The following is a 25,225-nucleotide window of genomic DNA, read 5'->3' as shown; positions in this document are numbered from 1 at the left end:
TCTGTCCAGGCAGTCTGGCTGCTGACCCTGAGCAAGAGCTGAGATAAAAGAATCAATAATACATAAACTACATTACAAATCGTCAAGAAAAAGGAACTGGTACAGTACACCACTCACCAATCTGTCAATCAGATCTCAATTAATCAGTCAATCAATATACTTTGAAAGTTGTTAACAAAAAGGAACTGATTTGTCACTCGTCATTCAGTCAACCTTTTTTTTTCAATTTTCTACCTCACAGACAAAGGTGTTGATCTGACATTCTTAAAATAAAAGTCTACAATTATTTAAGATATTTTATAGTCCATATACATTGAGAATTGAAATAATGAGCATTGAATGTTAGAAGTTTGCAGGAAGGCTAAGGACTGTTAAGCATATTTGCAACATTAAGCATCAACTATCAGGTACCCTTAGCAACTTTGGATGCTGAAAGGATGTACTTGAAGATGAAGCATGTTTAAAAACATGTCACTTACATGTATCACCCCAGATCACAGTGTTCCGGCTAGATGACCAGAAGGAGTGTCAGGACATTGACTTGGCCATTCTGACTGCTCTGCTGAAAGGTGAGATCATGCTTCACATTTAAGTTTATGAAATTAATGTCAGTGAACAGTTACTGAGGTATATACCTAGCCTCTGCCAGGCTTCGTGAGGAGGCTGAAAAGAGTAGAAAGTGGCCAAATAGAGAGTTAACATGCTGGGGGAGTTAGTCCGCAAACTGTACTCTCTAGCGGACCAACTCCCTATATATCTCTCTATTTCGCCAATTTCTACTCTTTCCAGTCGCCTCCTGAAGCCTGGTAGAGGCTAGCATAAACCTGTTCCAGATAAATTCACCCCAGAACAGACATACAATTTGGGAGGACCTGGCTTCAACTTGGAAGGCTTTATCTCAAACATCCTTTTTTACTGTATTATGCTTGACTGTATGACTCCTGCATTGCTATTAGATTGCTTTGGTAGCATGAATGCTAATTAAAAGTGAACTACGTGCATTTTGACATTGCTGAACTCTTTTTGTCATCATTTTGCATGTTTGCACATAAGCTTGTAGTGCTTTTGCTTTATTTTCATTTTTTTTTTGCGTCTTGTTTGTTCATGTTTTTGCCAGGTCCCAATATCATAAAACAAGTTCCAGAAGCTGTTATAGGTGATGTATAAGTTTCGGAATCGACCTGACCTCACATGGGGGAACTTTGGCTAACGGAATCTAACATGAGCTCGTGTGCGCAAAATTTCTTCTATGGTGCAATTTAGGCGTTAGCCGAGCATAAAAGAGCATGCAACGGTGATTACTGTGCAGTGGTTTGGAATTGTGTTCACTTCTCACTTCTATCAATTCTCAAAACTAATCAAGACTTCAGGTTTTTACATGTAGATGGATTGGGACTTTTTTTGCAACAAGTAATACGGTAATCTCTATACCAATGTACATTTGTAAGTGGGTGACTGTAGAATGTGAATGAGAGTCTCTACTGTTGTTCAATGGCCATAGATCCTAACTGTCATTTATATGACTTGTACATTTACAAAATGTAGTACTTGGGATTACATCACTCTTTCTCAGTCACTGGGTGGAGATCATACTTTTTAAGTTAGTAGATGTTATCTGAAATGCTTCAGAGAATGAAAGTTGCTTGATTTATTCTGTACAACAATGTCATGTACGATTTAATGTTCTTTCTGGATGTCTAACATTCATCAACGTATCTACTTGATTCCTACACCCCCCACCACTAAAGCCTGATTGAATAGTGCCCCCATAGCCTGTGGCTGATTGGCTGTCTGGATGCTAGATGGTAGATTGTATCTGTGAGCCATGGGGGATTGAGCCATGCCAGGAGGGTCAGAGATAATTTAACTTTACTACTACCACTGTACCAGTAGCTGTAGTACGAAAATCCTTTATGGACATTTCGAGTGACATCTGTCTCTCTTCTTCAGCATTACTAGTCATAACTGGAAGTAAATCTAAGATTATCATTTAGCACCTGGATTGGATGTCTTATTTCATGACGTATCTACCTGTGCTACAGCCTGATTGTGTTGTGCCCCAGTAGCCCTCCAGATTAGCTCTCTGATCATGAAGGCTCGATGGTAGATTGTATCTGTGAGCCTTTGGAATTGAGCCCTTCTAGGAGGGTCATAGACAATTCAAACTCTACTACTGTCTAGTAGGGAAATAACTCCTAGAAGTTTAAAGAGACATCCATTACTTTTCTTCAGCATCAAGTATGGTGGAGAGCCACTGCCTAAATTTTCCCAAATCCTGGGTCTGCTTAATATCAAACTTCCCATTTTATCAAAATAACTCTAGTCTACCCTTTTGTATAACGCTCTCGAATGCATTGTGAAGAACACAGTGTGTGGCTGTCTTTTAATTGCCTTCTTATTGTAATCATCAGTACCAAGGGACATGTCTGTATGTGTGTGGATGGTGTTCAGCACCAAGGACAGGTATGATCAAGTGTGTGTGGATGGCGTTCAGCACCAAGGACATGTCTGGATTTGTGTGGATGGCGTCCAGTACCAAAGACAGGCATGTTGTATGTGTGTGTGGTTGGTGTTCAGCACCAAGGACAGGTCTGTTTCTATGTGGTTGTTGTTCAGTGCCAAGAAAAAGTCACTATACATGTACATGTACATGGCTGATATTCACCAACAGATGGTCTTGCCTCTAACTACTCACTTTTTACAATACTGACAGTAGGGTTTCAGGTATATGTATGTATGCTGTCACAGTATTTCTAGCCTCAGTATTTGTTTATTGAAAGTTGTCTGTTGGTTGTTTTATCCGCCAGGCCAGCGGCTGTCAGCTCCAGAACAGCTGAACTTGGCCCTGACCTGGGACAGAGTCGACATCGCGCGCAGCCAGATATTTGTCTACGGACAGAAATGGCCGGTAGGTTTCCAACATTTTGATATCAAGGTGTGAACACAACTTTTTGCAGGTTTCTCCAATTCTTTACATAGTTTTGAATAGCTGTAAATAACAGATACTGATGTAGGTGTGCAAAATTCTGTCTAGTGTATAGTTTGTGGTGTATAGTTTTACACTAGACTATAGTTTGTTTCACAACTTGTTAGTTTGTGATCCTCTTTCTTAGACACAATGATGTGAACGCTGCAAGAGCATCTCTGTGTAGCATGGATGACAGCCTTTGTAGCTTCAGTACATTCTCTGTACACTTTCTTACTGAAGCTAAAAAGGCTGGCATCCAAACTAACCTTGTATCCAGAACCGTGCCTATCTAGTCTTTATGTCTGAAAAAGTAAGGTTAGGATCAGGCACAGTTGTGAATAGTCTCCCCATACCCAAGAACATACATGTAGCGTGGACTTTCCAAAGCCAATGGTTCTGGATAAGCATGGTTTTGAATGTAACAAACGTTTTTGCAGGTATATTACGTACACATGTACATTGTGAATAACACTGTCTCTTCCTGCACTCTTGTTTCTTCCCTTTTCTTTGTGCCACCCTTTCTGTCACCCTGACACTGACCGGGCAGCCTCACAAGAAGGTAGATAGATAACTTGCTTTATCACTCACAGCCTTTGGTTGTCTGTTTCTAACACTCTCACTTGTTACAAATTATTTCTATTGAATATGGTTTGCAATATTAATTGATTTTGATGAAGAATGAGTCATATTACAGTAGTACACATACCGGTACATGAATTGTGAGACCTATAAAAGGCATATTTACTTCGCAGTATGGGAAGTATTGTTTTGGATGGCTAAATAAGCTGTGGGTTTGTGTGTATGTGTTTCTGAACAAAGCACAGTGCTGACAGCACAGAGAGGGGAAGATTGACAGGCAGAAAGACAGGTCCTGGAGTTCTCAAGGTCAGATACATGCAGTGAACGTTTCAGAGTCTGGTCGAGAGCCAGCAGGAGATAGTGATCAACGTGGGGGAATTCAGGAACAAGCCAAGATTTGGAAGTTGTTTGTTGCTATACAGAAACAGCATTTCTGTTGTGATTGTAAATTTTGTAGGCTGCTCAAAATGCCCAATGGCCAAGTGGGTAGAGTGCTCGCCTTGCATTTGGGTAGGTCGTGAGTTTGATCCCCAGCCATCAAGGTCACACATAAGATTTGAAAAATGGTATTTACTGCTTTCTTTGCTCAGCGCTCAGCATTTAAGAAAGAGTATGGGAGTTAAGCACAGACCACTACCAGTGGACCAGCCCCCTGCTGTATACGTGTAGTGATTGCACAATTGCTAACAAAGGGCTATGAAACGGAGATGCCATATGCAACCATGCTAATGGTTGTAGGAGGGCTTTAACCTTAGTTCAATATGTGAGCTTCAGTCAACTTTTACCCAAACCTGTCATTCCAACAGAAACTGACAGGGGTCTCTCCTGTGCTTTGTCAGGTTGGTTCCCTGGAGCAGGCCATGATGGATGCACTGGTGAATGACAGGGTGGATTTCGTGCAGCTTCTGTTGGAGAACGGAGTCAGCATGCAGAAGTTCCTCACTATAGCCAGGCTGGAGGAACTATACAACACTGTAAGTCTCGCAGATAACAAGATACGATCTCTAGCTGTAACCAATAAACAAGCTTTCTGATGATATTTAGAGTTAGGGTTGGGTTAGGATTGATGGAGTATTCGGGATACAGAGGTTTTGTACCATAGCCAGGCTGGAGGAGCTCTACAACACCGTAAGTCTCGCAGATAACACTGTCAGCTCTATAACACTGTCAGACACAAGCTCACAATACACTAGTCTAACATTAGACATTAGACAGGGTGGACTTTGTGCAGCTTCTGCTCGAGAACGGAGTCAGTATGCAGAAGTTCCTCACTATAGCCAGGCTGGAGGAGTTATACAACACTGTAAGTCTCGCAGATAACACTGTAAGTTCTACAACACTTTAAGTCTCATAGATAACACTGTAAGTCACAAACGCACAAGACACTGACATTAGACAGGGTGGACTTTGTGCAGCTTCTGCTGGAGAACGGAGTCAGTATGCAGAAGTTCCTCACTATAGCCAGGATGGAGGAGCTATACAACACTGTAAGTCTCACAGATAACAAGAGACAAACTCACAAGTCACAATCTTACAAATGTACAAGGGTTAGGGTTAAGAATGGAGTCAGCATGCAGAAGTTCCTCACCATAGCTAGGCTGGAGGAACTGTACAACACTGTAAGTCTCACACCTTACATGCATACAATGTAATTAATTATGAAAGTATTCAGCATGCAGAGGTTCTTCACTATAGCCAGGCTTAGTTATAACCAATAAACAAGCTTTCCAGAGATGTAGTTAAACAGTTCATATGGGATTGACTGTATATGTAACTTTCTCTTTTTCTCTTCCAGAAACAAGGTCCAAGCAATACACTACACTACCTTGTTAGGGATGTGAAAAAGGTAAATTGATGTGTTTACTTCTCTTTTTGTCACATGAAGGTTATTAAAGATTATCTTAATTCACCTTAATGTTCATAAGTTTCTGTGCAGATTAAACGCAGTATTTCCAAGCCCTATTTCTATAGGTAGAGTCTGCAACCACTCAGGGACTACTGAGGAACCATAAGTTTGATATGAGCAACAAATTTCATTAGGAAGGAACAAATTTTTGTGTGTTGTTCGCAACTTAAGTCATACTTTTACATAGTTAGTCATATTCCAAACATAAAATCAGGGGTTACACAAGTCCAATTTTGGTTGCTAATTAATCACCATCTTGTGGAAAGAAGGCTTAATTTGAATGTTATACCTCGTTCCTCCCCCCCAGAACATGACGAGTAACTCCAGGTACAACCTTATCGACATCGGGCTGGTGATAGAGAAGCTGATGGGTGGAGCCTACCGCTGTGCCTACACACGCAAGAAGTTCAGACTGCACTATGCACAGACCACTCAGAAGAAGGTGGGGGTTGCATTGTCTTGTCATTAACCTCATTACAGTTTGTTGTTCTTTTTTAATCAATTAGATAGCTTTGAACAATGTTTAGAGTTGGATGTTTAAGGGTTACGTGTAACAAGTTGTTTGGTGTAATGAAGCCAGCTGCCTCAGTGCCGCATGACTGTGAAGCTGGTGTGTTACACCGAAGGGCGGTATACAGAAGGCTATAATCAAGTACATTTTATGGATGACATCCTCTGCAAACTCCAAATCTAATGCAAGTCGTGGAGCAAAAAAACAAATAAAATTTGCAAAATAAAGTCATTGTACATCTACAACAACACTCAAGGCAACATCAGAGGGAACAATTTTATTGTTGTTTTTTTTTAAATTTCAAAATCAGGTGAAAGTCATTGATGCACCGGCAAATGTCATCCATAAGAATTAGAATGTACTAAAGTCTTGCTGTAACCCATTAGCAAGGAAGTGTGATGTCTAGAGGGAATGTTTTCAACCATATTCCAAGACACATTTTCAGTCTTCAGTATGTCAACCATCGTGTGTTCACTCATACATGTACATTGTACATGTTATTGTGTTGTCCACTCTTGTTGTGTTTGTTCTTGACCACGTCACTGTGTATAGTTTTGTCCTTTTCTTTCGGTAGTTTTAGTCAGTAACACTCTCCTTTCTCCGCTTTCCTCTTTCTCTCTCTCTCTCTGTGTTTTTCTTCCCTGCAGTCGTTCCAACCCCTTTCCCACTTCTATCAGTTTTCTCATAAGGTGGGTTCAAACCAAAATAAGCCTCTAGCAAAGTATCAACACTTATTGTAACTATTTGTTAAAATTGCAACAACGCAACTGTTGCAGACCACAGAAAGTATGTGACAGTAACTTACCAGTGGAAAACCTCACCCCTACCCACCTCTTAGATGACTTGCATCACACTGTCACATGAAGTATCATTGCATGGTCAATTATTCATTAAATCATATTATGCTGTAACAGTTTTCAATTCTTGTCATTCCCCTTTGATGAAAGCACCATGCGCCCATTGTAATTATATCATGAGCACTCCACCAGATCAGCTATACATAAGTACAAGTACAAGGGCCTGTTAATAAGTACAAGTACAAGGGCCTGTACAAGGGCCGGTTTACAGCTACAAGTGAGGGCATTCTTTGGACAGTCAAAATTCAGCTTCGTGTGATGGAAAAGGTTGCTGTAGATACGTGCTGATATTGTCGTGGCCTCATGGTAAAGGCTCAGTGACAAAAAAATTGTACAATGTGACCTTGCCTTAAGATTGTAGTGTGTTCTGGCCTCGAAATTCATTTTTGGGAACAAAACGTAAAAAAATTAGGTGCACAGAAAATTTTTTGGGTGCACCTGGGAGCTAACTTCAAAATCTTACACAATAATACAACAAAAATGTTGTCACTTTTCTGACACTTCATACATTAATCCAGCTCTTATCCAGCCATCATCATTGCAGCTGGCTCTAAACCAGTATGGACATTGTTCAGACACTACATTTGTGACTGGTTTTCTATCTGCTGTTTCCAGTACCTGAGCCGAGCGATTTCCTCTGAGCTGACCAGCGTGAAGATCGAGCACGACGCGGTCCCGCCCAAGCCCACCTTCCAGTACCCGTTCCACGAACTGTTCGGCTGGGCCGTCCTCATGAAGAGGCAGAAGATGGCCCTCTTCTTCTGGAAGCAGGGAGAGGAAGCACTAGCAAAGGTCAGTGTTTTTTTTAATGAATTTGTGGTTCTTTTGGGCCCTTGTCGTCTTTCCACTGACGATCTACAGCTTCAGTCAGATTATTGCAAGGAAAAAAGACCTCTTCTAAACATAGAGCTATACATGTAACTAAAGAATGATTAATTTAACATTACTTTTTAAGGCTTGAGATTTGTCGGTTTTATTTTTTAGGCAAACTCAAAAAACTTGTCAGGGAGAGAGTTTTGTATTTAAATAATTTACAACAGAGTTCCATATTTGTCAGTCTCCAAGAAAGCATTCAATGTTAACCATCTTTTTTAAGTCTTTTTACAGTTGGGGAAATAAACCCACACAACCTACCACATGAAAAAGAGAGCACTGTATTGACCCACTAGGCTATTGCTGCAGATCAGCAAGCAGAGACCGTATTGATTTAAAACTTGGATGTTTTACTCCTGAGTCTGGTGCAATATGGCTTGGCTGTGTGCAGTTAAAGAGTTAAACTTAAAGTTTGTTTTTTTGTTTGTCCAGGCACTGTGTGCCAGTAAGTTGTACAAAGCCATGGCGTATGAAGCAGCCGAGGATGACCTTGACCCTGACATCTCGGAGGAACTACGACAGAACTCCAAGTACGTAATGGCTGTATACAAGTTCAAACACTTTACACTTCATCTTTAGCAATAATACTAGATTTGTTTAAAAATTACAAGGCGGGACAAGGCGAAAATACCCTGTGCCTTACCAAGAAACTGAGCTACACAATTATTGTACAATCATAATGATCCATAACATACAAGCAGATGTTCACTGTACCATAATCAATTGATTAAAAAATCCAGATTCAGGTCATTTTCAAAATCTTAGCTTGGCAAGTCTAGTTTACTCACATCCCAAGTCATCACTGATAAAGATACAAAGAACTACTGTCAAAAAGTAGCAGCCTGTGAGAGCAGCTGGCTTAGTCTATTAGTGACAGTGTTTAAATCCCTCCCACCCCACTAGGAAGTTCCAAAACCTGGCCTTACAACTGCTGGATCACTGCTACCGCCAAGACGACACCAAAGCTATGCAGTTCCTGTGTTTAACTTGTGCAAAGAGAACCTGAGGGTTTTAAAAACTAGTAGACATTGTCACTGTGGTATTGGGCTAACAGTTTTTAACTCCCAACCCTCACCCAAACACAGGAAGTTCCAAAACTTGGCCTTACAACTGCTGGATCACTGCTACCGCCAAGACGACACCAAAGCTATGCAGTTGCTGACCTACGAGCTGAAGTACTGGAGCAAGCAGACGTGCCTGAGCTTGGCTGTGGCGGCGAACCATCGGGAGTTCATCGCACACACCTGCTGCCAGGTGCTGCTCAGCGACATGTGGATGGGAGGCCTGCAGATGAGGAAGAGCAGTGGCCTGAAGGTACATATTAGGGGTGAAGGAACTGGTTACTTTTGTCCATAAAAAAATTCTTCTACGACCAGAATCTACTAAAATTGAATATGAACTGTAAGCAACATGCTCAGCAACATGTGGATGGGCGGCCTGCAGATGAGGAAGAGCAGCGGCCTTAAGGTAATCCTCATTCTTATGTATCTTTATATGCCTTCGTCATTGTCAAGGACAACAGACAAATGAGAAGTTTCTTTCTTCGTATTTCCCCATGCCGTTTTGATAAGTACTGGTAATTTGGTAGTCTTAGACTGCTAATGACCAGAATCTAATTAACTGTAAGCTCTAATTCTGTATATGAATGGATGGCTGCAGATGAGGAAGGGCAGCAGCCTTAGGTTGGTGGTGAAACTACTGGTCACTTATGTCCATGTAACCATGCAGCAAGCAAATTAAGACGGTATGCATGGCCATGTCACCAGATTCACAGGGCTGACAAGGAGTATCCTCCATGCCAGTGTGATAAGGGATGAGAAGAAGAGGCAGACAGAAGAAGAGGATAACATCAGAGCCTGGACAGAGCTGGGAGTCTAAATGAGACCCTCTGGATAGCAGAAAACAGAGAAAGGTGGCCCTGGGGTAGCCTAAGGCTGCTGATGAAAAGAATCTACTCAACATAATCAATGGTTCACAGTAGAACCCTGTGATGATGGATATAAACCAATACCAACATGCTTTATTCTTGTACAGGTGATAATGGGCATCCCTGGAGTTCAAGTCACGGGAAGAGTTGCAGCTCATGCCTCAGACCATCGAGAGACTGTTACACATAAAAGTGATGACTATGTTACTATTGTTGTTTAGGTGATAATGGGAATCCTGTGCCCACCAACCATCCTGACACTGGAGTTTAAATCGCGGGAAGAGTTACAGCTCATGCCTCAGACCATCAAGAGACTGTTACACATGAAAAGTGATGTGTTGTTGTTGTTGTTTAGGTCATAATGGGTATCCTGTGCCCGCCAACCATCCTGACCCTGGAGTTCAAATCGCGGGAAGAGTTACAGCTCATGCCTCAGACCATCGAGGAACACATCCTGGACCTGCAGGAGGATTCTGTCTCAGTGTTTGACAGCGACAACGACAGCGAAGACTCCAACATGGCTGTAAGTCCTGAGTGTCATTTGTGTGAGATGGAAAAAAATACTAAAGCTGGAAAAGGTTCAATTTGCAGGTTTACAACTTGAAGTTAATTCAAGGAGCAGGAAAAATCTTAATGATGCAATTTTCATCAATTGAAAAAATAAGTATTTTTTTCAGTTAAGTTTATGATAAAGCTTGAAACATCTCTCAGCTTGTTTTATATATTAGGTGATGTTTTCCTGACCTTCTTTCGGGATATGAAAGGGTTTTTGTCATCATCCACCAGCATAAGAGACCAGCATTCTATGATTTTTATAGACTGATTTTTCCAATTATTATCATAATAAAAACAGTGTCTGGTAGACAAGCACATAATCAACTTGCATGCTCTAAACTTCAACTAAACGCTTCACAGACGCCCTTTTAAAGGTTAACATCTTTCCTAGTCAACTTTGCCTTCATTAGTAGTGGACGCATGTTGTCCATTTCTCTGTGCTAGCCTCCTGTTGTATCCAGAACCACACCTATCTAGTTCTATGTCTGAATGGGCTAGGGTTAGGATCAGGCTAGAGTTCTGGATAGTCTCTGCATATCCAAGAACACAGATTTGCCTCAGGCACGGTTCTGGATACACGTGGACTATCCAGATCCGTTCCTGAGCAAGGTTCTGGATAGAGCTTGGTTCTGGATACACATGAACTATTCAGAACCTTGTCTGAGCAAGTTCCTGGATAGAGCATGGTCCTGGATGCACGTGGACTATCCAGAACCTTGTCTGAGCAAGGTCCTGGATAGAGCTTGGTTCTGGATACACCACTGGACTATCCAGAACTGTGTCTGAGCAAGATCCTGGATAGATTAGAGTGCAGTTATGGATACAACCCCTCCACTGTCATGTGACCATGTGTGTTGTCTGTGTTTGTGCCCACAGTTTGCCACATTGTATGAAATTGGGCTTGAAGTTCAAGGTGGTGCTGTGATCCCGGCTGCAAGGATAGTCAACGTACGACAAATTTCCAACAATCAATTTTTTTTTCTCAGTACAAATTACTTAAAACTAAGTCCTAACACAAGGCAGCCTTACTGCACCCCAAAATCTTAAAAAGCAGCACAACCTTTTTTTTCAAGCATCAGATTTTCAGCAGTTTTCTTTTGCAACCAGGATAGCATGCATTTTTAATTGATTATTTGATTAACTTTAAATCACTTCTTAGTGACTATGGTGATAAAGAATATTATTGATTCTAGTCCAGAAAAAAATTCAATTTGTTTGCTGACAGTTCCCCCACCCGTGATCTAAATACTGACAAAATTTTTTATATGATTTATCACAGCGACATTTCAACAATTTTATATGCTATTTTTGTACACAGTTAAGTGCGTACCAACAATCTTTTGATCAGTTCTCTGAGTTAAAATGACCCAAATTAGAATGACCATTTGCGTCAATGTGTCAAAGACTTCTGGTCAGTTCAAAATATGAGTAAGATCAAACTTTAAATCATTCAAAGGACTGATAGAAAGCTTCTTGGTATTGCTCTACTTTGTGTGCAGAATTAGCGTTACTAGTATTTATATCTTTACAACATACATGCAAATAACCATCACAGCTAAACTTTCGTTCGAATATCACAGCGACTTTGCTCCATCTCCTGTTTTCTGCGTCATGCCATTGCTTTATTTCCAGCCTGTATGTTTGACATTATATCTCCCTATGAACTCTTTTCTGTTGCCTTCCATGGTTTTTCAGGATAGTCTTAGTTCTGACGACCTTCTACCCCCGTCCAATGGTCCCCAAACAAAGGTTTGTTTTAATTCTCCGACATCAGCCCAGGTCCATCCACAAGGCTGCCTTCTCACTCACCTTAAAATTTGCACTAATGTTTCAATGTTTCACTGTACAGTTATAGTTGGCGAGTATAGCTGTGTTGGGTTCAATTTGGTGCATAATTTTCTTAAAGATCAAGTTGCAGCACGGTCACATTTGTCATAGGTTGTTGTACGGTTTTTTGACGTTGTAGAATGTTTAAACAAATTAAGTGCTGACAAGGATCTAAAACAGCTTTTATTATTACCAGACACCTGAATTCTGTACGACACATGCACTGTAATTACAAGAATGCCTTCTGTTGGCGAGCGTACAACAATTGTACCACGAATGTGACTGTGTCCTTAGTGGCAGTATGTGTTCTAGGCTTAGGTAACAACTGGTGGAATAGGGTGCAGTAGGGAAAACACATCAGATTCCACACTGTTTCACTTCACCCCCTCCCTGCCATGGTAGCCTATTTGCCCAAACATTAGGCTGGTAATGGGGTCTGGTAACAGGGATGAGGTATAAGACCAGGCAAGAGCTCTTTCTATGGTTTGACAGTTGTTGGTAAAACAGAAAAAATGGTGAATGATTTGTGTAGCTGCTTAGTAAGTTCATGTACATGTAGACTTACTAAGTCATTGTTAATCTCCAAGCAGATCTTTCAGTTGGGTGGCAAAAGACAGTATCCATTGGCCATCCTGTATCGATTTCCCAATCTTCGGTGGCTAATGGACACTCCTCTGGCCAATGGATACTGTCTTGCCACCAAAAGATCTGCTTGGAGATTAAGTCATTGTAACATGTACATGACTTGTACATGTATATTGAGTTGGTCATACATCATGATAACAGTTTTCTTCATAATTTTTCACGTTCCAGAATGCAGATGACACGATAGACCTGGCCAACATCTCGGCGGCTGCCCAGAGGAAGATGGGAATCGATGAGGAAATCCTTGCAGTGCTGAACGCGCCGGTCGTGGAGACCAAGAAGAGCTCTCTCAGGCTCGGCAAGAAGATCTACGAGTTCTACAATGCTCCAATCACCAAGTTCTGGGTCCACACCGTAAGAAACAGTTTTTTAAACAAATTTGCTCGATGTAAGGCCAGGAGAACACTTCTAGGCACTGAACTACATGATTTGTGTAAGTTGAGGTTACTGGAAAAGCATTTCTCGATCCTAAGTTAGAAACTGCAATGCTGGAGACAAGCTGGACCCACTGAGAGTGAGGACTAACTGACCCAAAAGGAGAAGCAGGACGTGGTGTTACGAAACCTGCTCTGGAACCCTATGTGCTCTTTGAATTTGGTACATGTAATCTCTCTGTGTTCCTCTGAACTTGATTTAGTCAACACTAAGTCTTCTAAGCTGACCCTAAATATTTCAGCCTTTTGAGTTTGAAGAAATTTATGTCCCAGAACATTTTTCATCCATCCGTCTTACTGTCACATTAATTAAAGAAACAGTGCCTAATGTTACAATGCCCTTCCTGTAGATGTTGCACATGTACATGTCATGTATGTGATTGTTGTTTCTCTTCTATGATGGCGTATGTTAAGTGTTGTGTGTTCCCCTGTAGATGGCGTATGTTGTGTTCCTGATGCTGTTTAACTACGTTGTGCTGGAGAGAACCGAGCCATTCCCGGGCTGGGAGGAGTGGTACATCATCGCCTACATCGTCACACTGGCTGTGGAGAAAGTCAGGGAGGTGAGTGGATACATGCCCATATAACCCTTATAAGACCCAGTCATACCTTCAGGACCTTCCCACAACTTTGCCCCCAACAGTACCCAACCAGTGCTGGATGAGAAGTAGCCTGGAATCCATCCTATTCTACCTAAAGTATAGTTCACTCCTCTGACCCAAGCAGAATACATTGTATGCAACTTTGATTATTCAGGATTAATCAAATTTTACATCAACTGAGATGCAGAGTATAGCTTGGTTATTTTTAGATCCTTGCGTGTGAGCCCAGTAAGTTGACCCAGAAGTTCTGGTTGTGTTAACTGTGCTGTTAACTTGTTATTGTGTTCCCCCCATGCAGATCCTTGTGTCTGAGCCCAGTAAGCTGACCCAGAAGTTCTGGGTTTGGTGGGACGACAACTGGAACCGCTGTGACACCATCGCTATCCTCGCTTTCCTCGTGGGCGTGGGGCTCAGGTTGGTTGGTTTGTTCGTTTGAGCCTTTGTTTATTCATGAAATACTCATTGACCAGCTCCAGCTTTGGAAAATGGAACATTTCAGGTAGCATCCATTACATACCTTTCATCAGTGAGTGAAAGAGATCTGCAGTTGACATATTTATCCCAATACTATGAATAATTTATTGATATACGCCAAAAAGGAGTTACTCAAACCTGGATGTCTAACCTTCATCGACGTATTATTGATATAATTATATAATTATGTTAGATGGATTAAGTCAAAGTTTTGATAGATCAATCATTATGGGAAACCAAAAATAAAACAAGGATAAAACAAGGTTGATGCTAGTAAATCAGTTACAGGACCTGTTGTCTGAGAACAGGAGCTAATGGTCAGTATAAGCATATGGTCAGTACATTGTATCTGTAACGTTTATTTGGGTTGTTTTGTTAATCTCAGGTTCCATGAGCCGACCATCCCGTATGGTCGTGTTCTCTACTGTGTGGACATCATCTTCTGGTACATCCGACTGCTGGACATACTCTCTGTCAACAAGTACCTCGGTCCCTATGTCATGATGATAGGCAAAATGGTGAGTTTATGATCAACTCAATCTTCACACAGATATGAAATTACATGATTTTCACCAAATTGTTGACTGGTTGCACCTAAGTATACATTTGTGTAGGGTTATGTAAATGTGCTATACATGTAATTGTAAACTACATTGTGTAGTATTCTGTACAATCTTTGCTTTGAAATGTCATGAAAGATAACAAAATGGTGTTACTTGAAAATTAGCAGTAGAATTTGATTCCAGAGGCAGTAAGATTTGCGATTAGGTTTTACTGAATATTACTTTGTTCAATGTTGTGCACCCCAAATTTTTTGTTGACCTAAAGAATGACTTAGGTTCACAGAAAAAATGTGTTATTCTATTACCAAAAATGTATTTTGAGCCTTGTAAAAGCTAACAACATGTTTATACCCCCCCCCCAGATGGTGGACATGCTGTACTTTGTCATCATCATGCTGATTAATATTGTGCTGATGAGTTTCTGTAAAGGTTATTAATTTGTTAACGAGGTTTTGATTAAACCTAACGATCTGAACCCCCCCCAGATGGTGGACATGCTGTACTTCGTCATCATCATGCTGATAGTCCTGATGAGTTTCTGCAAAGTTTATTAATTTGTTAACGAGTTATTAATTAAACTAACGACCTGCCTCTCTAGATGGTGGACATGCTGTATTTCGTCATCATCATGCTGATTGTGCTGATGAGTTTCGGAGTCGCCCGACAAGCCATCCGCAACCCCAACGAGGACCCCTCATGGATCAGTGCCAAAAACATCTTCCTGGAGCCATACTTCATGCTGTATGGGGAGGTCTACGCTGGGTCTATAGATCGTAAGTGCATTAAACCTTATTTATACTGTATATGCACTGTGCTAGGGTTGGATATCTCCGATGGCTAGTTTCATGATTGACAGTATATCTAGAACTTGAGAGATGCAGCCCTCTTTGCCAAAACATCTTCCTGGAGCCATACTTCATGCTGTACGGGGAGGTCTACGCTGGGTCTATAGATCGTAAGTGCATAAACTGTTTAAGTAGATTATATATAATAATTTTTTCCATACTATGGAGGTCCCGTGTTTGGGGAGAGCCACACCCCACACACATTAAAGAACCCACCGCACTTATGGAAAAGAGTAGGGGACCTTCCTGGTGTGAGTGGTTCAAACCTTACAGTCCAATCTTACACAGCTTGTACTTAAATATACAAAACTGGTGTGTCACTTTACGACTAAAGACAGTTTACCGGTTATGCGAAACAAATATCCCCAACATGTAGTTCATGGTTGACACTACATGATGTACATGTAGAAGTAACTGTTGATAAATGTGGCACTTTTCCAAAAACATCTTCCTGGAGCCTTACTTCTGCTGTACAGGGAGGTATATGCTAGCTCTATAGAGCATATAACTTTGTAAAACTATAGATTACATCCCCTAGTTTCATGGTTGACAGTAGATAGAAGACTCCATTGTATCTAATATAGTATGCCATAGATACAAGTGCAGAGGGAATCCACCCCCATAACACGGTTCTTGGAACCACTAGTTTTATGGTTGACAGTAGACAAAGGGAGATCCCTACATGTAGATTGTGCAGAGGGAATTCACCCCCAGGAATCCTTAGATTAGATACCCCAGTTTCATGGTTAACAGTTAGAGAGATGAAGAGATAACAATCCTACTTTGCCTACATCTTTTGTACGTGAAGAGTGAATCCACCCCCAAGAAAGCAGAACCCATACTAGGTAGTTTCATGGTTGATGGAAGAAGTTGAGATTCCACTGAGATTCTTACTTTACAAAAGATTTAAAACTTTGGGTAATGATACTTAAATCAAACTGAAACATGCTTCAGATTTTAATGTGAGGAGTCAATGTAAATTTGTTGTAATTATATTACTAACAGTAACCAGGTACAATTATTGTACTTCATAACTAAATTGTTGTTGTATACTGTATTATTGGTATATATTATTTAGCACCTGCATGTACTAAGTAAAGTATATACTATAAAATACAGTGTTATATATTAAGAATTTATGATAGTATGGAGGATAACCTATGGGCAGTCAGGCAGTACTTTTGTAATTATCTAGTATTGTCTGTGATCCAAAGTAAAAAGGAGTCTCAACTGTACCCCCATTCAACCTGTCATCTTTACAGTCAAGTATGTCCCATTTCATGGGGTTTTGGGTAGATATAACTCTTCAAGTTCAAGGATAATAACGAGGGAATAAACTTGGCATTAACAGTTGAATAGCAGTTTTGTAATGCTGCCAATACCTCAGTAAAATCAGCCTTTTATCTGTTTTAGACATATCATACTTACAGATAATGCAACACTACATTATTGTACCATATTAGTCTTCATGTGTCCATAAAGACCAACACATGCACATTATATATTAGGTGCACTTCAGTACTAAACTTATCATCTTCACAAGTATTTTCCATTTCATGGGGTTCTGAGTAGATATAAGTCTTCATGCTCAAGGATGATAACTAGGGAATAAATCTCATTGAGGTGCCTTGGCAGCTTGTACAACGTAACCTTGACATTCACAGTTGAACGCTACTTTAATTTTGTAATATTGCCAATATTTGAACTACACTTGCTGCATGTATTATTCTGTTCTGCTGCAATACTAAAGAGAGCTACTAGGAGGTCTATAATTGACCTTAACCTTTGTCCTCCCAAGACCTACCCACGTATCAAATATGATCATTATAGCATTTCCATCATACTAGTTACTGTAGCTTCTTAAATTTTTGCAGACCAAGGTATCCATTCATCCATTCATGTACAAAATGTAACAGTTGCAAACTTGTTAGTACATAAATACAATTTTCCCCCTGCACAGTTACAATGTAGCGCCATGTGGACTAAAAGAACGGCAGCCACCAGAGTACGTAGACGGATGGAGGCATCCCTGGTGCCTCAATCACTCCCCTGTAATTGTTTGCTTATGTCTAATAATATATAGTATGTTTACAACTCTGTTTGGACTAAAGAACGAAGATGGCAGCCTGGAGCCTGGACTCTGTACCTCCTAGTTTTTAAATGTTTAAGTGTGGTCTGAAGAACGAAGATAACTTTAGTATTATGTTTATGTTTACAGCGCCGTGTGGACTGAAGAACGAGGACGGCAGCCCGCAGACAGACAGGGACGGTAACCCGATACCTGACTGCATCCCCGGAGCCTGGATAACTCCCGCCATCATGACTCTGTACCTCCTGGTGGCCAACATTCTTCTCATCAACCTTCTCATCGCTGTCTTCAAGTGAGTGCAGGTTTTTATTCCCTTTTCCGTTGCCCCTCTCTCTTCCTCGGTGGACTGTTCCTTGCATGATATAATATTATTAAAGTTTTGGCTAGTCCCATTGACCGTGACACATGGCCGTACTAGGATGTCGGCAGAACGTACTGCACCTGCGCAAAACCCGTAATGTATTGTACATAGCACTTCAGCAGAATGCCTGATATAAGGTCATATTCACATATATAAGGTTTACATCCTGTCTGTAGTTTCCAATTAATGTTGTGGCGGAAAAGATATTGTCTGCAAAATTCTGATGCAACCTTGACCAAACATCCAAGGAAAATCTTAAAAATCAGGCAGAGGTGCAGTACGTTCTGCTGACGTGCTGGCCATACTTCATGTTTCTTTACTGTGGTTGGGAGGTCTTCATGACTGTGGTTTAGATTATTCAGTATGAAATAGATTCAAACCAATCCTGACAGCGTGTTTTTTCTCCCAGCAACACGTTCTCTCAGATCAAGGCTATCTCCAACCAGGTGTGGAAGTTCCAGCGTTTCCACCTGATCATGGAGTACGAACAGCGGCCGATGCTGCCCATGCCCCTCACCATCCTCTACCACATCTACATGCTGCTGAAGTACCTGGTCTGCGTGTGCTCAAGGTGCAGGCACAACAACCTCTACAGCGACAAGGGACTCAGTAAGTACATGTAATGTTACAGATTGTACATGCCTTAAATCCTAACCCAGGCTTGCACCACATACCCTAACACTGTAGCACATCTACATGCTGCTGAAGTACATGTACCTGGTCTGTGTGTGCTCAATAAGGTGCAGGCACAGCAACCTCTACAGCAACAAGGGACTCAGTAAGTACTGTGCATACTCTAAGTTTAGGGTTAGGGCTAGGGCTAGGGCTAGGGCTAGGGCTAGGGCTAGGGCTAGGGCTAGGGCTAGGGCTAGGGCTAGGGCTAGGGCTAGGGCTAGGGCTAGGGCTAGGGCTAGGGGTTTGGGTTAGGGTTAGGGTTAGAACTAGGGTTAGGGCTAGGGTTAGGGCTAGGGTTAGGGTTAGGGTTAGGGTCAGGGTTAGGGTTTGGGTTTCATGTATATACTGTGTTAGTGTTAGTGTTAGGGTTAGGGTACCAGAGCTGTTCCTGTTACTAGCAGTTACAGTAACATTAAAACTTGTGTCTGTGCAGAGCTTTTCCTGTTGTGTTAAACAGTTACAAACTTGTGTCTGTGCAGAGCTGTTCCTGTCAGATGATGATGTGGAGAGACTTCACGACTATGAGGAGGAGTGTGTGGAGGAATACTTCAGGGAGAAGGAAGACGCCTACGGGTCATCGACCAATGAAAGGATCAGGATAACACAGGACACGTGAGTTACATGAAACCTGTCATATTATATCAATAACAATATAATAATAAGTAAGCTACATGATACATAATACACACAAATGTATGTACAGTTGAATGAGTGACAACAAAGATGATTGATTGAAGTTTTGGAACTCTTTTTATTGAGTGTAAAGCAAACTTGATTTCCTTGAATGTGTCTTTACAGAGTGGAACACTTGTACTTGTCCATTCATGAACATGCTAGCTTTTGATGTCAGGAAAAAGAGTGGACTGGGTGTGTGTTTGGTCCCCCTAGTTTTATCAATAGTCTGACATAGACAAGCATGTGGTATCTCAATCTCAATCCTTCAGAAGTACAAAATGTAAATGAAGAAGAACCTTACTTCTGTCCTGTCAACCCAGAGTGGATCACATGTCCATATTGTCATATTGTTTCATGATAGTAATGTCCCACAGCAACTGCTATAGAATCTAATGTTGAACAAACTGTATTCCTTCCAGAGTGGAGCACATGTCAATGCGTGTGGATGAGGTCCATGAGAAGGAGGGTGCGGTGAAGGTCTCCCTGACATCGCTGGAACAGCGGTTGGCCCGGCTGGAGAACGCCTCGGCCGTAACCACGACAACGCTGCAGCGGCTGGAGATGTACCTCTCGCGCCTGGACAGCCAAGCCTCCAGCCTGGCCAGCATCAAGGCATCGGCTATAGGCCTGGTGGGGTCATCGCCCGGGTCTCCGGAGAAGGGCGCTGGATTCTACGCCTACGTCAACACCAGTGAGGAAAACCTCAAACGACAGGTAATGTGCATAGTCCCGTAGTCATTAGTAATGGCCTTCTAGCTTAATTAGTGTACATAGTTACAGTTTAAGTAGTGTGTGGTGTAGTTAAGCCAACATCAAGGCCTCGGCTGTAGGCCTGGTGGGGTCATCACCCGGGTCTCCGGAGAAGGGTGCTGGATTTTACGCTTATGTCAACACCAGTGAAGAGAACCTCAAACAACAGGTAGTGTGTGTACACAATCATGTAGCATGAAATAGCATCACAGTGTAATCAAGCGATTAGTGACCCTGCCCGTGGCCATGAGGATCGAAGTTACAACGGAACATTAAGCCCTGGTCCACTGTGCTTGTCAAAAGAGATGGGGAATTTTTCCGGCACAAAGTCCTAGGGGGATTTCTCTGGTACAATGAACTTGTACAGACTGCATCAAGCTCACTTTTTACTTTTTGTCCTTTCCATGGCAGGAAGAGTCTCGGGAGAAGAGCTGGAAGAGGTCGGGATCGGTGTCGGGCATCGAGAGGCTGGCTGTGGGACAGTCTGGGCTGGGCAGCCCTCCAGCCGTGCGCAGGAGACCTGTACAGGTACATACAATCAGCATGTTGGTAGAACGTACATGTACATTACTGGGCCTGCGCAAAACCTCCTTTTTTTCACGGTTTTCGTCAGATTTTTGGTCAACGTTGCATCAGAATTTTGCCTGTTGCAGACAATTTTTTTCCGACATAGAATTTGAAAACTACAGACAGACTGTTAACCTTATATGCGCAAATACAACCATTCATGTACATGTATATAAGATGTTCTGCCAAAGTGCTATGCACAATACATGACAGGTTTCGTGCAGGTGCAGTATGTTCTGCCGAAGTGTTCATACAATCTATATTGACACAACAAAATTACAGTGAATTCGTAAGCCTTAGGTCTTTTAAAAGCTATGCTTGCAAACAAACAAGACTAGTGGCGTCGGGTGGTGTAGTGGTTAGAACAATAGACTGTGAACCGGTAGACCCGGGTTCGATTCCGAGTCGTACCCGGTACATGTCTGAACATGCGCCCCGACGTTGTGCCCTTGGGAAAGGCACTTTACACGAATTTCCTCACTCCACCCAGGTGTGAATGGGTACCTAACTTCGGTTGGGGAAAGTCGTATTGAGGTCATCTTGTGGCGCCGAATGGCAGCCGCACAGACCCTTGCGACTGTGTGTATCATTTGTATTATTTGAATGTTGTAATTGTTGTGATTTGTATTGATTATTGTGTGATACCCTGCATCAATTCAGCCGTAAGGCTGCGACTGCATGGGTACTGTTTGGACAATAAAAATAAAAAATAAAAAATAAAAATAAAAAAAAAAGACTAGTGGATACAGATTATTTTACCAGTATGTGAATAGAACAACATGCTAAGTTTTACGTATCACATATACTACAGTCTAAGGTCTAAACCTTCTTGCTAGTAGTTCAAGCTTGTTCCAGTACAAAGAAATAACCATACATTTTTGTTCAATCTCGTCTTGCTAGTACAGTGTAGTCTAGTAAGGGTTATCTCCTTATAGAATGTACATGTAATCAAATTTGTCTGTAGGATGGAATACACCAAATTCTGATGAGCAAGCAGAAAGAAAAGTGATCAGATTTTAGCATTAATCATCATATCATGACATTCATCTTCAATCTACAGAAGATGGCGTCAGACTCCATCACTCTAACATGCAGACCTGCAGTACCAACTGCAGAAGACAGGGGGAGCTCCAGAGATGTGGTGCCAAAGTTCTACATCGGTGGTTCCCTGAGCGATGATGATGATGATGCACAGACCCCCTCCTCGCAGGCGGCCCTGCTTCCTGGACTCGACCCACCCTGCAAACCGGTATGTTTTCAAATAATGTCTATGTTATCTGTATCTGTATAGCCGGTATAACCACCCTTCGGCGTAACACACCAGCTTCTGTATCTGTATAGCCCGTATAACCACCCTTCGGCGTAACACGCCAGCCTCTGTATCATTCTGTATAGCCGGTATAACCACCCTTCGGCGTAACACACCAGCTTCTGTATCTGTATAGCCCGTATAACCACCCTTTGGCGTAACACACCAGCATCTCTATCTGTATAGTCGGTATAACCGCCCTTCGGCGTAACACACCAGCTTCTGTATCTGTATAGCCGGTATAACCGCCCTTTGGCGTAACACACCAGCTTCTGTATCTGTATAGCCGGTATAACCGCCCTTCGGCGTAACACACCAGCTTCTGTATCTGTATAGCATACAATCATACACATGTACAAATACAATTGATGAATACACAGTGAAATATACATGTACAATAAAATCATATCCTGTATCCTCCCAGCGGCTGAGGCACGAGTCGAGCGACGTTTCGACGGACGACGGCTCGACGCTCTCGTCCCGGTTCCACCGTCAGAAGTCCATCAGCACGGAGGACATCGCCCGCTGCTCACCGCGCCGTGCCAAGCCCGCCTTCCACCCAGACGTCAAGTCCAAGAGCTATGCAGAGAACCTGGCCGCCTCCTCGGCGCCGATTCCCGTACCACTGCCCAGGAGGTCCATCACGTCCTCACAGGACCCCATCATCCCGTCCATCGTTGCCAACACAAGGCCGGTCAGTATCCGCCTGTCAAGTTTTTTATCACCTCAATCCTCTGGTACTTGAGGGCATTACTATTACAAAGTTCTTTTCTGGTATTAGATACACGGTAGTTGGTACATCCACTCCAAATGGGATCTCTGCTGGTAGAATCTCTGATTGCACTTGCACAGATCCTGATTGTACCGATGCCTTGAAACTGATCCTGAGTTTCTGATGACTCTCTACTTTAGAGTCTACTTGAAAAATGTTGACACAACTGTCCAAAAATCTATCAAGTTGCTTGAGTAACAGTTTTCTTCAGTCTGTACAGTACATGTACATTTATCTCATAACCTAGATGTCTAAATCTTCATGAACGTATCATGCATAGTCTGGACATTTTTCTTCTGATCAGGCCCAGGGGCAGTACACCAGCATCACTGACTCCATCGACACCACGTGTCTGTCTGACCACTCCAACCACTCCCAGTCCCCCCTCTCACCCATCGAGCTGCCAAGATTCCCCAAGGACTTCAAGTTCGACATGGCCAGGTAAAATCATCTTTTTTTTCAACTCTGCCTTTTTTATATTCAATAGTTAATTATTGCAAAGGACATTAGGGCTAAGGAATTAAGCATGCATAACTGTTTTTGCTCTGCGTAAGACTTGGACTTCAAGTTCAGGTACCAACTTCTGGCTTCCCAACAAAAGTTGCATTCAATTTGTTATGTTAACCTTAGAAATCATACTGTTTTTGCTCTGTTTCTTCTTCCTCTTATCGAAACAAATAATGTCAATGACCTGCACCAAATGTCTATCACCATGGTAACTGGTGCTGTAGCAGAAACCTTGTGGTGTTGGGTTACATTATATGTAGCAAATAGCAGGACAGAGTTGGAGGGACTGGTCACCATATATATGAATGTGTTCGAGTAACAATAGATAGTTATTGTTACAATACTGTAGTAGTTTTACTAGGCTTTGCAAATTTGTTAAGCTTTGCAAGTTTGCTTTGCAAATGTTACCTTTTGACTCAGTTAATTAGAACAAGAAGGCTGAAGTTTTCAGGTCACTGCCATATACAGTAGGAGTAGGAGTAGGGAGGAAATTGTGGCCGAGCTTGTACTCTGGACCCCCAGTTAAGTCGACTCAGTTGGACTCTGCTTTTTTCTTTTCAACCTTCATTTAGCCTTGAATATGTACAGTATGTACATGTAATAGTACCACTCTTCGGCCTGAGCCGTTTTTCAAGAGGTCAAGGGGAGGTAGGTCAGGGGTCTTTTGCAAATGCTCAGTTACAATATTAAATCAGTCACAGAAATACAATATAATTTATAATACATATGAGTCCATACAAAATTCAAACATTATCTCCATTCATATATCATTATCAATATCAACATCCAAGCTTCATTTGTACTTCAGGTACAGCGCAGAGAACCACGCGGACGGTGAGGACACCCAGACCACGGCCATCCGGCACGCAGAGGAGAGCGACATCGAACTGAGCGAGCTGGCCAACCGCACCTGGAAGCTGTCCAACAACGCCACCCCTCGGCTCAAGAACATGCGGCGCAAGCATCGCCCCGACAAAAACGGATCCTCCTCGCAAAACTCCTCACCCAAATCTTCCAAATCGAGCGTGGGGCAGGACAGGAGAGACCCCTTGCAGGCTGCGACGGTACTGCAAGATGCTGCTGCTGGTTCGAAGAATGCTGCAGAGAAAGCTGATGGAGAGAAGCCGACGCAAACGGTGCTTCCCACAGTAGTGGTGGAGACGGAAACCCACTGCTAGATCAGCAATAGACTCCTATAGACAAGCACATTCGATCCTGCAATAGTTCCTGTTGAACATAGTGTTATAAATTAACGTTTATTTTTCTTACGGAAATGCCCACTGTTGTATCCAGAACCATGCTCAGGCAGGGTTCTGGATTGTCCACAATCATGTATCCAGAACTGTGCCTGGGGTAAATCTAAGTTGTTATGCAGAAACTTTCAAGTCCCATACCTGATCCTAACCGTAACTAGTTCAGGCCTACATGTAGAGCTACATTGTAGACAGGCACGGTTCTAGGTACAATACCCACCGAGCATCTTTAGTCTTTAACATTGCCATGTAACTTGTCCCTGTGTTTAAGACAAAATATGTCTAAATCCAGCTTCAAAAGCATCCATGCATTGGTAGGAGTCCGCACAATATCATAATTATGATATAAAACAGTGCAAAAGAACACATTGAGTGTTCTTGTAGAGCTTAACCATATCATAATCTTCAGGACCCAAACATCGACACATTGTGACAAATCTCCTGGTAGTATAGTAGCAATATCAGCAGGCCCTGCGTACAAGAGGTCTGCAGACTATACCTTTCAACAATCTGCTACATTGTAGTGCAATATGAGATAGCCAATTATAACTGGCCACTGTGGTTGTATCAACCTTACAGGCAGCAGTGTAATTATAGATGATTGTACAGTATTGAGTAGAATTGCTATGAAACATTTTAGGGCTCCAATGCCAAACAAGCTACACTGTAATGTACAACCCTGACAAGAGTAAGAGGTAAAG

At 42.0% G+C, this 25,225-nt stretch overlaps 1 protein-coding gene across 1 annotated transcript in view; it reads left to right on the top strand.

Annotated features, from left to right (window-relative positions):
- LOC109482196 (transient receptor potential cation channel subfamily M member 1-like) overlaps window positions 1-25,225 on the top strand; it is a 38,662-nt gene that overhangs the window by 3,041 nt on the left and 10,396 nt on the right. The window contains exons 5-32 of the mRNA XM_019784891.1: window positions 494-569; window positions 2,808-2,908; window positions 3,516-3,527; window positions 4,387-4,521; window positions 5,343-5,393; window positions 5,761-5,895; window positions 6,612-6,653; window positions 7,437-7,613; window positions 8,127-8,224; window positions 8,780-9,012; window positions 9,106-9,161; window positions 9,977-10,144; window positions 11,872-11,925; window positions 12,817-13,002; window positions 13,517-13,645; window positions 13,983-14,098; window positions 14,544-14,676; window positions 15,320-15,494; window positions 17,785-17,947; window positions 18,426-18,625; window positions 19,171-19,303; window positions 19,786-20,080; window positions 20,528-20,644; window positions 21,744-21,906; window positions 22,409-22,557; window positions 22,648-22,686; window positions 23,069-23,205; window positions 24,080-24,221. Coding sequence (XP_019640450.1) covers window positions 494-569; window positions 2,808-2,908; window positions 3,516-3,527; window positions 4,387-4,521; window positions 5,343-5,393; window positions 5,761-5,895; window positions 6,612-6,653; window positions 7,437-7,613; window positions 8,127-8,224; window positions 8,780-9,012; window positions 9,106-9,161; window positions 9,977-10,144; window positions 11,872-11,925; window positions 12,817-13,002; window positions 13,517-13,645; window positions 13,983-14,098; window positions 14,544-14,676; window positions 15,320-15,494; window positions 17,785-17,947; window positions 18,426-18,625; window positions 19,171-19,303; window positions 19,786-20,080; window positions 20,528-20,644; window positions 21,744-21,906; window positions 22,409-22,557; window positions 22,648-22,686; window positions 23,069-23,205; window positions 24,080-24,221 — 3,615 coding nt within the window. The remainder of the gene's footprint in view (window positions 1-493; window positions 570-2,807; window positions 2,909-3,515; window positions 3,528-4,386; window positions 4,522-5,342; window positions 5,394-5,760; window positions 5,896-6,611; window positions 6,654-7,436; window positions 7,614-8,126; window positions 8,225-8,779; window positions 9,013-9,105; window positions 9,162-9,976; window positions 10,145-11,871; window positions 11,926-12,816; window positions 13,003-13,516; window positions 13,646-13,982; window positions 14,099-14,543; window positions 14,677-15,319; window positions 15,495-17,784; window positions 17,948-18,425; window positions 18,626-19,170; window positions 19,304-19,785; window positions 20,081-20,527; window positions 20,645-21,743; window positions 21,907-22,408; window positions 22,558-22,647; window positions 22,687-23,068; window positions 23,206-24,079; window positions 24,222-25,225) is intronic.

The sequence above is a fragment of the Branchiostoma belcheri genome, unplaced genomic scaffold (genome assembly GCF_001625305.1).
Source record: "Branchiostoma belcheri isolate BF01 breed outbred unplaced genomic scaffold, Haploidv18h27 scaffold6, whole genome shotgun sequence".
In the NCBI taxonomy this organism is placed as follows: Eukaryota; Metazoa; Chordata; class Leptocardii; order Amphioxiformes; family Branchiostomatidae; genus Branchiostoma; species Branchiostoma belcheri.
The sequence above is the reverse complement of the archived record's forward strand: the minus strand, read 5'-3'. Positions and strand labels throughout refer to the sequence as shown.